Below are 14555 nucleotides of genomic sequence, written 5' to 3' on the forward strand. Positions count from 1 at the left end.
TTTAAATACACAGCCTTCACCTAGGTGGGTTTCCTATGTGGGATTCTTACTCAGGGCAAGTCCCAGCAAACCTCCACAGGAAGCTGTGTGGCGGGGTCAGGGCCCGCACACCCCCTTCCAGTGTCCCGCACTCTCGGGCGGGCCCTGTCTGGATAAATTCCCTCCGAGGCTCAGGGAGAAGCTAGGCCTCCCCCTGCAAAGGAGGCCAGGCTCCTGGTCAAAAAAAGCAGCTGATCTGTGTGCTATTGGCCAGGGATTGGAAGAGCAGGTCAGGCTCCAACCATTTACCAGACTGAGCTCTAAGGAGCAAACATTTTATTTAATAAGTTATAAGATACAATTTACAGTCGGCATTTGATTCCAGTTTCGCTTCCTTGTCCCAGTTTACGAGGCCTGTGGTCCTTTCACATGAGGCTTCAGGCCGCTCCAGTTTCGAACGTTGGGCGTTTGCCAACACTGGCCCCCAGCTGCGATCCCTCGGTGCAGGTCCCCCACCCGGGCCCCGCCCCACCCACGGAGACACTTCAGCCACAGTGCCACTTCCTGAGGACTGAGCAGCAACCAGCAGGGTCTGCCTGCCCGACCACACTCCACAGCGGGCCCTGCCGCCAGCCAGTCCCTGACGCTTTAACTTTAGTCCAAAGCGGGGGTGCAGGAAGGGGTGCACAAGGCCTTACACCCCGTTTGTGGAATCTTGCACCTGCATGTTGCTTTCCAAACACCATCTGGATAACACGGGGCCAGGGCCAAATACACACCTTTTGCTATTTCTGCCAAACAGTGAAGGACCAGCGGTGAGCTGCTGTCCACCCCGCTCGACGGGTCCCTGACTCAGACCAAAGGCTGGCAGGAGCTTCCTTCTTTCCTATCTATAACTATTTTCCAGAAAAAGTGGCCCCCGAGACAGACTGGGCTGGGTTGTGTCGCGTGATGACTTCCGCCGACACGCGGACCCCTCACGGCCACCGGGAACGCGCTGGTAAAGCTCATCGGACTGGCAAGTGGCTGGAGTGTGTGTTAAGCACAGGGGCTAGTGTTGGTTACAAAAAGGGGTCTTTGGCAAGTGGGGGGCTGCTTGTCGCTGCAGACGTTCCTCAGACCGAGACTCATCAGACTTTAAAAGCAAGAACAAAACATGGCTGCCAAGGTGGTCACATGTCCGGACTTCGCAGGGAAATGATCAGCAGATGAGGGAGAGGCGGCGGAACCCCTCCAGGCCAGGCGGCCACCGACCGCGTGGTAAAAAGGCCACAGAGCAGCGTGGGGTGGGAACGAGTGGTCAAAGCCACGTGCCCACCTAGAAGCCTTTTCTTACATGGGGTGGGCACTGGACGAGAGGAAGCTGGTTTCAAGCCATCTACTTTTCTAAACAACCACCTAAGCCAGGGCCCCTCTTTTCCCTGCCCCTTGTCCCTGTCTGGTTTCATAAGCTGGTACCTGGTTGCGTGTCTAACACCAGCCTTGCCCGTGTTCTTGGTCTGTCTGCAGGGGACGATCTGCGCCACAAGAGGTCAGATTTGCTCAGCCCACCGCTCGAGCTTGCATTTCCCCAGTGTCCCCAACGCGTCCCCAATGAGTCAAGTCTAGGATTTCGTTCTGAAGGCACTTTAGAATGGCAATGTTTTTGGGACGGGGTTTCAGACCCACAAACAGGCCGGAGGACTTTGTAAAAAAAAAAAAAAAATCGAGTTATAAACAAGCAACAAAAGCAACCACCTGAAGCACCTCCCGGGATTTGACGAGCAGGCGTTTAAGGCACCGTGATGTGGAAGGGGCTGCCGGGGATGTGTTCCTCTCCCCACTTCACGGCCAGGACATACTCCCCCTTCTCCTTCACGACGTAGGTGACGTTGTACTGTTGGCTGCCCACGTGCTTCATGGAGACCTCTTCGCAGGGGGTGGTGGGCCCGTGCACCCCGATCAGCAGCATGTTGGACCCTGAGAGGCAGAGGGAGGTGGTTATTCCGTGAGGATGAACCCCAGAAGGCAGAGGACAGAAGGGAGCCAGTGGAATGATACCAGTTACCGCCTGCTGAGCTTCTAAGACGAAGCTGGGGCCTGAGAGGTGGGAGTGTGGGATTCTGCGCAGGCCTCACAGAGCCCAACACTGTGGGTTCAAATCCCTGCCCTGCGCTTCCTAGCCAGGTGACCTTGGACACAGAACTTCACCTCTCACTGTCTTAGCCTCCCCGTCCATGAACAGGGGCGACACGAGCACCAGCCTCATGGGGAGGAGTATGCTGTGAAGCCCTTGGCACATAATAAGGGTTGTCCCTGTAGGTGTAGATTGTTCCGATCTGTTATTCTCATAAGAACTTTATGGAAGGTACTATTATTCCTATTTTAGAGAAGAGAAAACTGACTTTTAGAAAGAGATTTAGTAAGTTTCCCATGGTCACATGGCATTTAAGGAAGGAAGAGAGGAAGGGAGGGAGGAAGGGATGAGTGAGTGGTGGAACCAGCCAGGTTTCCAGCCAGATGTGCTTGATGCCAGAACCCAGCCAACTCCCCATTGACACCCAAACAAATACCCAAGTCCAAATTGCTATTAAGTTTGAAGGGATTAGGGGCAGAAAAAACTCAAGAGGAAAATCCTTTAAAAATACTAAGTGCAAAAGAATAAGGTAATAAGCACGGTTACTTGCAAATGGCTGGGTTACATGGGAGGGTGGGCACTGCAGACTGGAGCAGGGAAGACGAAAGCAGAGGCGGTGCCCAACTGCTGGCCCCCGCCCCCGGTCCCCCCCCCCTCCCCCGCCCAGCAGGGCCAGGCTGCCTACCGGCTTTGCTGCAGTCCACCAGGAAGGAGCTCTTCTGGCCCACGAAGGCCTTCGAGAGCCCTGCCCCCTTGGAGGTCACCTTGCTGGCGTCTGAGGATGCCTTGGGGATGGCGCTGTAGCAGGTCTCTGTCGAGGACCTGGTTACCGACTCCACCAGGATGGACGAGGTCTCGTTGGCCAAGCCGGGGCTGACCAGACGCTGGCCTAGGACATGAAAGGGAGGGAGGAGGGCATGAATGACCAGATCAAGTGGGTCCCTCAGCCAGAGGAGGAAAGTGCCCCCACACCCCAACACCTGGATCCAAAAGCCACCACTTCCCCATCTCACACCCATAATGTCTTCTAACCCCCCCTCCCCCTCCCCACCCCCCGGGTCTTGCCCCACACAACTAACTAGGTTCCAGCCTGGAAACCCACCCCCCCTCCCAGAACCACGTGCCACCCTTTGGAAGCCACAGTTTCCATTTACATAAAGCACCCTTCGTATCAGCAGAGTAGACTCACTGCTTATCCCTATACATAGCTCTACACTGTAGACTTACACTGTAGTGTGGCAGTGCAGACTCTACACTGTAGACTTACACTGTAGTGTGGCAGTGCAGGCTCTACCCTGTAGACTTACACTGTAGTGTGGCAGTGCAGACTCTATACTGTAGACTTACACTGTAGTGTGGCAGTGTAGACTCTACACCGTAGACTTACACTGAAGTGTGGCAGTGTAGACTACACTGTAGACTTACACTGTAGTGTGGCAGTGTAGACTACACTGTAGACTTACACTGTAGTGTGGCAGTGCAGGCTCTACCCTGTAGACTTACACTGTAGTGTGGCAGTGCAGGCTCTACACCGTAGACTTACACTGTAGTGTGGCAGTGCAGACTCTACACTGTAGACTTACACTGAAGTGTGGCAGTGCAGACTCTACACTGTAGACTTACACTGTAGTGTGGCAGTGCAGGCTCTACCCTGTAGACTTACACTGAAGTGTGGCAGTGCAGACTCTACACTGTAGACTTACACTGTAGTGTGGCAGTGCAGGCTCTACCCTGTAGACTTACACTGTAGTGTGGCAGTGCAGACTCTATACTGTAGACTTACACTGTAGTGTGGCAGTGTAGACTCTACACCGTAGACTTACACTGTAGTGTGGCAGTGTAGACTCTACACTGTAGACTTACACTGAAGTGTGGCAGTGTAGACTACACTGTAGACTTACACTGTAGTGTAGCAGCATAGACTCTACACTGTAGAGCGTATAGTGATAAGCAGTGGAGAAGTCTGCAAGGACATAACAAAATATCAAAAATGGTTCTCTCTGCACGAGAGCTGATGATTCTCCTGTCTGAATCTTTAGTTTCTCTGCAGTGAACCTATGCTATTCATATAGCAGTGAGCAGAGAGAGGCATGTGGGAGGACTTTACCACAACACTTATGGTGGTTACCTTGATGGAGGCTGTGAGGTGATTTTACTGTTTGGTATTTTTTCCAGTGTTCTGAAGGAAGCACATTTTTATAAATTTAATAAAGACTTTTAATTATTTTTAAAGTGAAGGGAAATGATCGGGTGATTTTTTTTAAACCCTGATTTAAACAAATACATAAGATTTCAAATATGTAAACATTTTTTTTTTCTGTTAGAGGCAGAATCCATCTAATACGCTTTTTAAACTTCTGCCCTCCTGTTCTATCTACTTATTTTGCAAGTTTCAAGCATGCACCCCCCTCTACCTGTCCTACCATTTCTTTTTTTTTAGATTGATTTTTAGAGAGAGGAAGGGGGAGAGAGAAATCAATCAGTAGCCTCTGGCTACTGGGGGATTGAATCTGCAACCTGGGTATGTGCCCCGATTGGGAATCGACAACACGCCAACCAACTGAGCCACACAGGGCCCTTCCACCTCTTTACAATCAGGATTCAAAGTAGATTCAACGTATTTAAAATCATGCGGTTTCTGCGATCAAGCAGCTCTGTTGATATTTTGACAAAGGATTTGGGGGGGATCATTTTAAAGGTATCTGGTTACCTGTCACCTTGGCCTTGAAGGGACTGCCCACGATGTGGTTGGGCCCACCGTATTTGACGCCAATCAGGTAGTTCCCAGGGGCCATGGGGGTGTACATGACTTTATACCCTTCTGGGGTTTCCTGGCAATCCATTTTAACCTTGGATGGGCCTTCGATGGTGACGGATAACGTCCCCGGCCCTGCTCTGGTGGTGTTGATGTAAAATTCAGACTGGATACCTGGGAGAAAGGAGGTGGGAGTCAAGATCATGTGGATGGTTTGGAGGGACGACGGGGGTAGGGTTTGGGGAGCTCTCCCCGGGGGCACTGAAGCAGTGGCAGGGGCACACACAGGATCCCTCGAAGTAGGGTCACCTTGGCGGCATGGGAGCCCACCACTAACTAGCTTTGAACTCCTGGCACAGAGCACCTCAGGCCCTGGGGTTGGTAACTCCAGGCAGGAGTGTGGCTGACATTTCGCCCACCAGCACACCCTGCCTGGACACCCTGTCCTCTCCTCTGGGCACGAGCGGTGGCTATGGGCGAAAGGTCTGAGGGTCATTGTGAGCCTGACATGGTGTCCAGCTCTGCCTCCAGGGGCGCGGGGAGGCGTGGGCCCCTGACCTTTCCTGCCTCCTCTGTGTGGACTCAGGGAAGCCAAGGAGTCAGCGCCTCCTCCTTCCTCTACAGGCTCCCTGACCCAGACACCACCCTGGAGACCGCAGCAGCCACTAGGATCTGCCACCCGCTCCTTTGCCATGAATAATACCGGCCACAGGAACAGGACCGGCACAGCAGCGGCGGCTAACTGAGCCCCATCGCAGTTCAGGTGCTAATAGGACTCGGAGGCTCAGCCCCTGCCAGTCAGAGCTACGGTGAGAGGGGCATCTGAGCAGTCTGCGCAGCTCGGAGCCCAGGCCCAGCTCTTGGCCACTGGGCGGACATTGTGGCTGCCTTGGAGGCCCTAGTGCAGCCCTAGGACACTCTACCTCTTGCCCGGCCCATGAGAACCTCCTGCACAGACGGGTACAACAGAAGGCAAGCTGGGCAGGAGTGCCACCGATGGCGACGGCAGCAGCCTCCCCACCCCCAGGCCTCTTTCCAGTCTAGAGGGGATGAGTGGTCTGTGAGGGCCACTTGGGGGCCAGACACCAGCTGTGCACCAGCCACAGTGCCCTCCATGGGCAATCCCTGGCATAGCAGCCCCATGCAGGGCTGTGCTTTCTCTAGAGCCCTGGACGTCTCCCAGCTGGGAACTATTTTGGTTTAATTACAGCTCCCAGGCCAGAGAAAGAATGATTGTTCTGGTTATCAATAAAACAAAGGAGCTGCTATCATGCAATTCCCCAACACAACCCAGCTGTTTCTGGAAGCTCTGGAGGCTCTGGTCCCAGCACTCCCCCACCCAGCACCCTGCCCCCCACTTCAACCCTGCATCTAAACTGCGCAGCCGTGAAGCCCCTCAGGCAGCAGCTGCGGGGGCGGGTGGTGACGAGCACGGGACAGCATCCTAGGAAGGAGCTGCAAGATGAAGACGACGGGGAGAGATACTCCACGTGGAGAAGGCCTGGCTGCGGGAAGGAGCCCCACCCTTTTCAACAAGCTGCTCCATTCCTGAGAAATCTCGGTTCCTCCTGGCTGCGCGGCCCGAGGGCAGGGAAGATGCGGTGGGAAAGGGAAATAAGGAATCAGAGGCCCAGAGGGACCTGGGACAGCCTGCCTGGTGGGCTCCCTCGTCATTCCCATTTTATGGGAAGGAAGTGGAGGCTCAGTGAGTCACACGGCTAGAAAATGGCACCGTGGAGATTTAAACAGGAGCTCTGTCCGACGTGAGGCGGACGCACATGCCCGAGAGAAGACAGGAGAAAGGATCCCCACGCAGGAGCCCCCTCACCACTGCCTCCAGCTGACCACTGACACCCCGAACATCCCGGGCAGCCCGCACGCACAGCCGAGTTCCCGTGACTGTCATGTGTGTGCAAAGCACCTTCAAGGCGGGCGAGGAAGGAAGGGGCTCCTGGAGCTTTTCCTCAGGACACTGCGCTCCCACCCAGGCAGCCCAGGTCTGCCTCCCAGCTTCTCCACTCTCTGCAGCAGAGTCCCTTCCCGATTCTCCACATGCCCTGCTCCCGAACCTGTGGAACGGACCGTTTAAGGTTCGAGCCAAAAGATCCAGCAAGCCCACCCATAAAAGCACAGGGACGTTTGCTTTGTCCCGAAGGTGAGGCCGCCAGGCCCTCGGGCGGCGAGCACAGCCACCTTTTCATTCCGTGCACACTGCAGCTGTGTAACCCTGGGACGGGTATTTGGGGAAAGGCTGGGGAGCAGGAGGGCTAGGAAAACAAGACGCCTTCCCCTTGACAAGAGCAATATTTACACAGGGTTTGAAACAGGCGTGCTCTGTGCCTCTCCTGCCCGGCTGGGAGTCTCCCTAGACCAGCTCCTCTCAGCGGCATCCAGCGCTTGGAAAACATAGCCTGAAACCAGAGCTCCTGAGAAGGCCCGTGAACAGCCAAGAGGAAGCAGAGGCCCCCGCCACAGCAGGTGCGACCCAGCAGGAGGCAGAGGTGGCTGCTGGCGGCTGCAGGAGACCTCAGTGGCTGCTGTGGGGCCTGGGCCAAGGCCTGCGGTGGCTCCAAGTACCAGGAGGACCCCACCTGGGCTCCGACGGCGGGTGGCCTGCCAGGGGCCAAAGGCGTGCACTGCTGCCTGAGAAACATTCCACGGCAGCTCGGAGGACAGGGGTCCTGGCTTGTGACCCCACCACCACCGCGGAGTGGGCCACAGGTGCAGTCTCTGCCCCTGGGTGAGCCAGACGTTTGGGGGGGGGGGCAGCAAAACTCAGGGGTGAAGGGCACAGGCTCTGAGGCATGGGCCTGGGGGAGGGGGGTGAGTCCTGGTTCTGCCCTCTGCAGCTAAGTAAGCTTTGGGGAGTGACTCAACCTTCTGAGTCTCACGTTCCTCATCTGTGCAATGGACAGCGCTTAGGGTGAAACCACACTATGCCTTAAACAAAGGACACGCTGCTGGGCCAGCGTTCAGTGTGGAGCCCGATGGGCCCGGGGAGTCCAGAGGCACTTGTGCCACTCCCACGGGTGGTTCTGCTGAGGCCACTGTTTGGCCAGAGTCCCAGGTGGGACATCAGCGGGTCAACTCTCTCCTGCCCTTGAGCAGGGCACCTGGGCCGTTTAGGACTCTCACCCCCAGGTAACCGGGGCCACTCATCCCCTCGCCACGGGGAGGCGGGTCTGCTCTGTCCCACTCACCCCATCGGGGGACATTGAGAGCAGTGCCCACACACGAGGGACTCCGGAAACTGGGACCGGGCGGCCTTCCTCGGGGCCCAAATCAACACCCACATGCAAACCGTGTCCCCGAGAGCCCACGCCTGGACTTTCCCTGCAGAGGAGCATGGCTGGACACGCTCCCACCCTGCCTCTGCGTACGGACACGCACTGGACACCACCCGACGCCCACCTCTAGGGTCACCGTCTGAACACCAACTGCAGCCATTACGGGGGGGGGGGGGGTATGTATTGACATGGAGAGTTCTTTAAGATGTCAAGAGCAAAAAGCAAGCAGTACAACAATATGCGCATTAAGGTTACTTCTGTAAAATAAAAGCAAAACCACAGTATGTGTCTACCTTTCTGGTGAACCAGCCAGCTAAGCAACCACGCGACCAAGAATGAAGACTGACAGACAACCCCGCGGGCCTCCCCTGAGCTGTGAGCCCTGTTTCCTCCTGGACCAGATGGAGGGAGGGAGGAGACGCAAAGAGATGGAATACGTTTCACTTTATACACCTCGTCGCTGCCTAAGTTTTTCACAATCAAAAGTGTCTCATCTGCAGCAAAGGTTAAAAATAAATCGTAACAAGTCCCAAAGCTTCGGAATTCCTCAACTGCTTCAGACTTTTCTCCTCCTCCATTAGGACCAGAGAATCAAAAGAGGAGATAGACCGTGACAGGCATTACTGCCCATTCAGTGCGTTTCTGGGCGCCTGGGGACCACTAGAGGCACTAATGGGTAGGGACCGCCCAGGAGGCCAGTTACATGCATCATGAATTCTGCTCAGGCAAGGAAACCCTCGGAATGAACGGTGCTGGGCCGGGTTCCTCTGTGTCAACATTCCCGCCCCACGGCCCGGGAACTTGGCAGGGGAAGCCAGCTGAGGCACAGCACGCGGTAACGAGCCCGAGAGCCTCCCAAGTGCACCTCATCCCAGTGTCCCTGGGGACAGGCGCACAGGCCTGGAGACTGCCACTGGCTCTGTCCCTGGAGCCGGCTCAGCTGAAGAGGAGAGGGGGAGGCAGTGTGTTACCTGTGGTGCCCCCCTCAAGCCCCGCGCCGTAGGCGGACACCAGCGCCGGGTTCCCCGCTTGTCCAGGCTCCCCGACGCGCACTTTGAAGGGACTTCCAACCACGTGGCTCCCATTGAACTTGACGTCGATCGTGTGGACGCCGTTCTCGTGGGGGATGAAGCGAACCGCGTACTTATCTGGGAGAGTGAGCAAAAGCACAGGGTAAGAGCGGGCCCCACCGAGGCAGCGAGGACCCAGGACAGGAAGCAACCCCACGTGGCCAATTTTAAATCTTTCATGAGACAACGGTTCTCCTGAAAGCCTGGCGCCCCACAGGTTGGATTTCAAAGCCAGATGGGCCTGCTTGTGTGTCCTCAGCCAGCCCTCTGGGAAATGCATCCAAATCTCAGGTTCTGTTTCCTCCTCTGTGGCCTCTGCTCAGGAGAACACGGCCTTTATGAAAGCTCACTTCTTGCAAAGTTTCTCTACTTGGCCACTTGAAGGGGAAAGAGTGGTTCCAACTGGGGCCAATACTCCTTAGTTAAGCTCCAAGCTGCCAACTGCCTCCCCCACAGCTCTACCTGCGCCCCCCCCCCCCCCCCCCCCGCCCCATAACAGCCAGGTTTTTCACTGTGAGCTTAGGTCACAGCATGAGGCACGGTAACTGTTCCCTGGAAGGGACACCTGCAACATCCACCGATCTATCGTGCATCACCTGACCACCCCTTCCTCCTTGAAGCACTCGCCTGGGATGCAGGTAGGTCTGTTTTCTCCCTCTTCTCACCCTTCTCCCCGTCAGAATTTTTGTCCCCCGAAGCTCCACCCAAACCCTCTTCTCCTCTCCTCTGATGAACATCTGCATGCAACTGCCCATTCACACCCTTCAACACGGCACTTCCCCAACAGCCTCTGACTGGGTACCCAGAACTCCTCCCTTAAAGCCAATATGCTTCAAGGGAAGGCTACCCCACCCCCACATCAGGTATGAGCTTTGACTGGGGGGGGTCCCCCTCTTTCTCCACGCCATCCTTTAGCACATGGCACGTGTGTTCAGTGAGACAGGAGGGAAGTTGGCAGGAGACCTCTGGAAGAGGAGTATCTTAGATTCTGGGAAAGACTCTTGAGGAGAGAAGATTGGTGTGGTGTGACGATGGGAAATCCGGGGTCTGCAGTCATCTTGTCACCAAGAGGAAGGCCGGTCTCAGAGCGAGGCCCACAAAGCAGGAGAGAGAGCAGAGACATTTGGGGGTTTGGAGGACATAGCTGCACGGCTGAATTAAACTGTTGCGCCTGGGACCCTGCATTTTCCAGGGATGTGAATGAACAGACCCCTTTATTGTGGGAGTTGGCTTCAGTTGGGTGTTCTGTAATTTGCAACCAACAGCATCCTAACTGTGGTATGCTGACGGTCTCAGATACCAAACTTCACTTGTTGGCTAAATCCCAGTGGCTCTAGAGATCTACTAAACTTTCTTATTTGGATATCTTGGGGACACTTCAAAACTCTCACGAAGGCCTCACCTACCCATGGCTGCATCATCTTTCTACCCAATCACCAAGCTACATGTAACCTTTCTGAATTCACATGCATTCCCTATGGCCAAACTGGTCAACGAGTGGTACAGTTATCTGGCCTAAGTTCCCCCTCTCCACTCCAACGCTGCTGATTAATGTTATTTTCTCAGACGGACCACTCTGCCTTTCAGATATTTCAACACATTCTCTATGGTGTGGTCAGACTTACACCAAGATCTGATCAGGGCTCCACCCCCACCCACACAGACACACTGTGTCTTCTAAGGCTCCTCACTGCCCTTTCCTGTTCTGCCCCGAGGGGGAAAGATGTGTAATGCTGACCCCGGTCCTTGATCTCTGCCCTCACTGTACACGCCGCAGGGCCACAGCAAATACCCAATCAGGGCAGTGACTAAGGGCTCTTCCTCATGCATCAGGGCCCACGGTCAGTTCACTTCCTCTGAGAAGCCCTCCTGACCGTGGCAAGGCACAACGCTTTCCTTTCCTGCTCTAACCAACTTCGCCAATTGGTTCTCAATCCTGTGGTCCTGGTGACCACACAGGTCCTCATGTGCTCTGCAGGCTGTGGCCAGGTCCTTACTCGACTCTGAGCTCCTCTTTGTGAGCAAGAGTCACGTCTTGCCAAGTCTTTGACACTTAATGTTCACTGGCAAAATGTCTCAAAGTGACTGACATCGGAATTCCATGCGCCAAGGAAGCAGGCAAGATCTTAGGCGATTAAGCATCCTGGGCCTCCTGTGAAGCGTCCTGGAGACCCAGATTCTCTTTTTAAAAAATATTTTTATTAAATTTATTGGGGTGACATTGGCCAACATGAACATACAGGTTTCAGGAGTTGGTTCCTATGTTACAAGGTCTGTATGTTGCACCACCAGATTCTCTTTTAAATTTCAAGATGAACATCACTGACCTTTTCTCAGTGAAGTCAGGTCAAAGTGAACTTACTCATAAGTTCAACAATATAATAAAATCTGTACGATTTTGTTAAAATATGAGAGAAAATCACAATGACTGTAATGTGAAAGGAATATGAAAAACTAAAGCAGTATTTGTTTAAAAAAAAAAAAGAGGAGGGAGAGGAGAAGAGAGAGAGAGGAGGGGGAAGGAGGAAGAGGGAGAGAGGAGGAGGAACAGGAACAAAAACAAGAATAAAAGGGAGGATATTAAATCTCAAAGTGTCCCCCTGTTTGTCCTTGGCAATGTTTACACCCTAATTTACAAGCAATGTCTGGCAAGAACAGCAAAGGGAATCTGAGGGCTCGCTGGCCTTGGTGAGGCCGGCTGGTCCTCCATCAGGGTGCATGTTGGCGGGGAGGGGTGGGGGGGTGGTGGGGGGGTGGGGGGGGGTGGGAGTGGGGGTGGGGAGTGCTGGTGTGGGACCGCACACCCTGCCTATGGCTTACCTGGCTCCAGCTCAGACACGTGGCATTCTTCCACGGCTCCGGAGGGGCTGTGCACCTTTGCATCAATCTTTCCTTTTGCCCCATTCAGCCTTATAGCAAAGGAGGCTGGCTGGTTAACCTTTAATCCCGATTCCTGAGAATTTAATACATCAGACAACGTTATGGGTCTCGGCACGCCTGCTCGGTGGCACACACTGACCCAGTCCGGGACTCTGGGCACAGTGCTCCTGCAAACAGGCCCAGCACGGTTAGCCACATCCAACAGGAGCAGGTGGCTCACTCCACATTTCTAGCATTAATATCAGAAAGCAGAGACGCACAGCTGCGTGGGTCTGGTGCCCAGACCATCTGGAAGAGGTTACGGGGTTTGAAGACTTGAGACATCCTGATCAATAGGACTATTGTTTCAGCATCCCAAACAGGTCATCAAAAAAAATAAAAAATAAAAACGAAGGCCCTCCTTTGAGGAGGAGCCTGGCGGCTGATAAAACCATACACTCAGGAATACGAACAACGCTTTATGCCACTGCTACTTTTTATCTGGAGGGTAGGAATGGAGGAACTTTTAACAAACTTGTCAAGGGCTGCACAGGAAAAGGGAGGCCGTGGGCACCACACAGGGCTTCCAATCAGTACGACCTGGGCCACTCCCATTTCCCGGACATATAACTACATCGTTTAGCCTTTAACCTCGTTTAGCCTCAGTTGCCTCATGTGTAAAATGTGGGTAATAACCGGATCCATCTCAGAGAGCTAGGATGAAATGAAGTGATGCATTCAAAGCCCTCAGCATAATGCTTCACCCATACATAAAGGCTCAAAAATGTCAGGTTATTGACTATCAATATGCATTTTTTCAAAATGAATTGACCAACAAACTAAGACCTGAAGCATGGAGGCCTGGAACAGACTGACATACTTCAATGTGGGGACGGGGGGACGAGAAGAGATAAACAAAGAACTTACATACTTATATGCATAGCCCATGGACATGGGCAATAGGTAGTGGAGGCGGGGGCGGGGAGGAGAGCTGGGGCTGGGAAGATAGGGGTAAGGGGGGGAAATGGGAGACATCTATAATACTATCAACAACAAAAAATATGTTTAAAATATGCATTTTGAAGTTGTGTGCACCCTTTTAAAAAGAGAGAGAGAGAGAGAGAGAGAGAGAGAGAGAGAGAGAGAGAGAGAGAGAGAGAGGCAAGTATAACTGGTGCTAGCCACTGGGTCAGTTTCACTCTTCATGCTTTGTCTCGGAAACTATAGCCTCTCTGGGGGGAAGGGATTAGAAGTTTAGGTGCTTAAGGTATTTTAAGATCAGCCAATCCTGAACAGCAACATTTTACCAGTCAGCAGTTTTGATGTAAACTTGGTTGGGCAGCCACTGCTCAGATGACTCTAAAGCAGCAGGGTTCACACTTCATGTGCAATCAAAGCACCAGGGGCCTTGTGAAAACGCTCATTCTGATTCCGCCTGGGGAGGGGCCTGGGGCGGGGCCTGGGGCTCTAGGATGCTATTAAGTTCCCAGGCGATGCTGGGGCTGTAGGTCCAGCACCCGCGTCTCAGACGCAAGGCTCTAAAACTGGGCTGCCTAATTCAGTAGTCACTGGCCACATGAGGCTATATCACTGTATATTTAGATTTAAATTAATAAAAATTAATTAAAATGCAGTTTCTCGCTTCTACTAGCGAGTGGCTACCACATTGCACAGAGAAGATGGGGGCCATTTCCACTGTTTCAGAACATTCTATTAGGCTGCACAGCCCTTGCGGTCACAGACTGGGGTTATAGACCAAACTCAAAATTATGATGGAGTCTTTGATCGCCAGCCCAGCCCCATACCTCCACCCCCTCCTCCTCCTCCACAAAATGCCAGCCGACTCCAATTTTCTAAAAAGCCTCAAAAGCAAGACAAAACAATACGTGCCTCTCTCCCCTAACCAGCCCCAGATGTTGCTGTGCAGGCCTCCAGTAAACCTCCGATAAATAATTTACGTATCACTCGGCATCAAGTGACCCGGGAGGAACAGGGACGAAGCTGACCCGCCCGCCCGCCCCTGTGCCCCGCTTGCCGGATATATAGCCTGCTGCGTACTTATTTAAATATTTACGACCAAACTGTGATGAGAGGACTCCACAGAAAAGCTCGCTGGAGAGGATTCCTGCAGATCAGCCCCCTTTGGACAGAACCGTGACGTTACCTGAATCTGTTTGCCGCTAAATCCTCAAGAGGGAGATAAACACCTCGGAAGATCCGAAAGAAACCTTCCAGGTGCGTGAAGGCAGCTGTCTGCCCTCCACAAGCGCTGGGTTTACCTCCCTCCCTCGGCTTTAGTTAAGTCGGCACAAAAGGAACTTCTGTTAAGAAGCCTTTAAATGAAACACAAGAAAAACATCTGCACCACGGCAACCAGTGGGCACCCCGGTTCTCTCCAGATGAGGCCTCTTCAATCTGGATGGTGATCCTGGCTGGGGCTCTGTCATGCTGGGAATAACTAGCAGTACCGATGCCCCTCAGGGTGAGGT

At 53.7% G+C, this 14555-nt stretch overlaps 1 protein-coding gene across 1 annotated transcript in view; it reads right to left on the minus strand.

Annotated features, from left to right (window-relative positions):
- Window positions 1-298: 298 nt before the first annotated feature.
- FLNB (filamin B) overlaps window positions 299-14555 on the minus strand; it is a gene marked incomplete at its 5' end in the record, with an annotated part of 82374 nt that continues 68117 nt past the window's right edge. The window contains 5 exons of the mRNA XM_081105951.1: window positions 299-1938; window positions 2781-2984; window positions 4806-5024; window positions 9109-9285; window positions 12028-12160. Coding sequence (XP_080962077.1) covers window positions 1751-1938; window positions 2781-2984; window positions 4806-5024; window positions 9109-9285; window positions 12028-12160 — 921 coding nt within the window. The 3' untranslated portion in view covers window positions 299-1750. The remainder of the gene's footprint in view (window positions 1939-2780; window positions 2985-4805; window positions 5025-9108; window positions 9286-12027; window positions 12161-14555) is intronic.

The sequence above is a fragment of the Myotis nattereri genome (genome assembly GCF_964212035.1).
Source record: "Myotis nattereri genome assembly, chromosome: 14".
In the NCBI taxonomy this organism is placed as follows: Eukaryota; Metazoa; Chordata; class Mammalia; order Chiroptera; family Vespertilionidae; genus Myotis; species Myotis nattereri.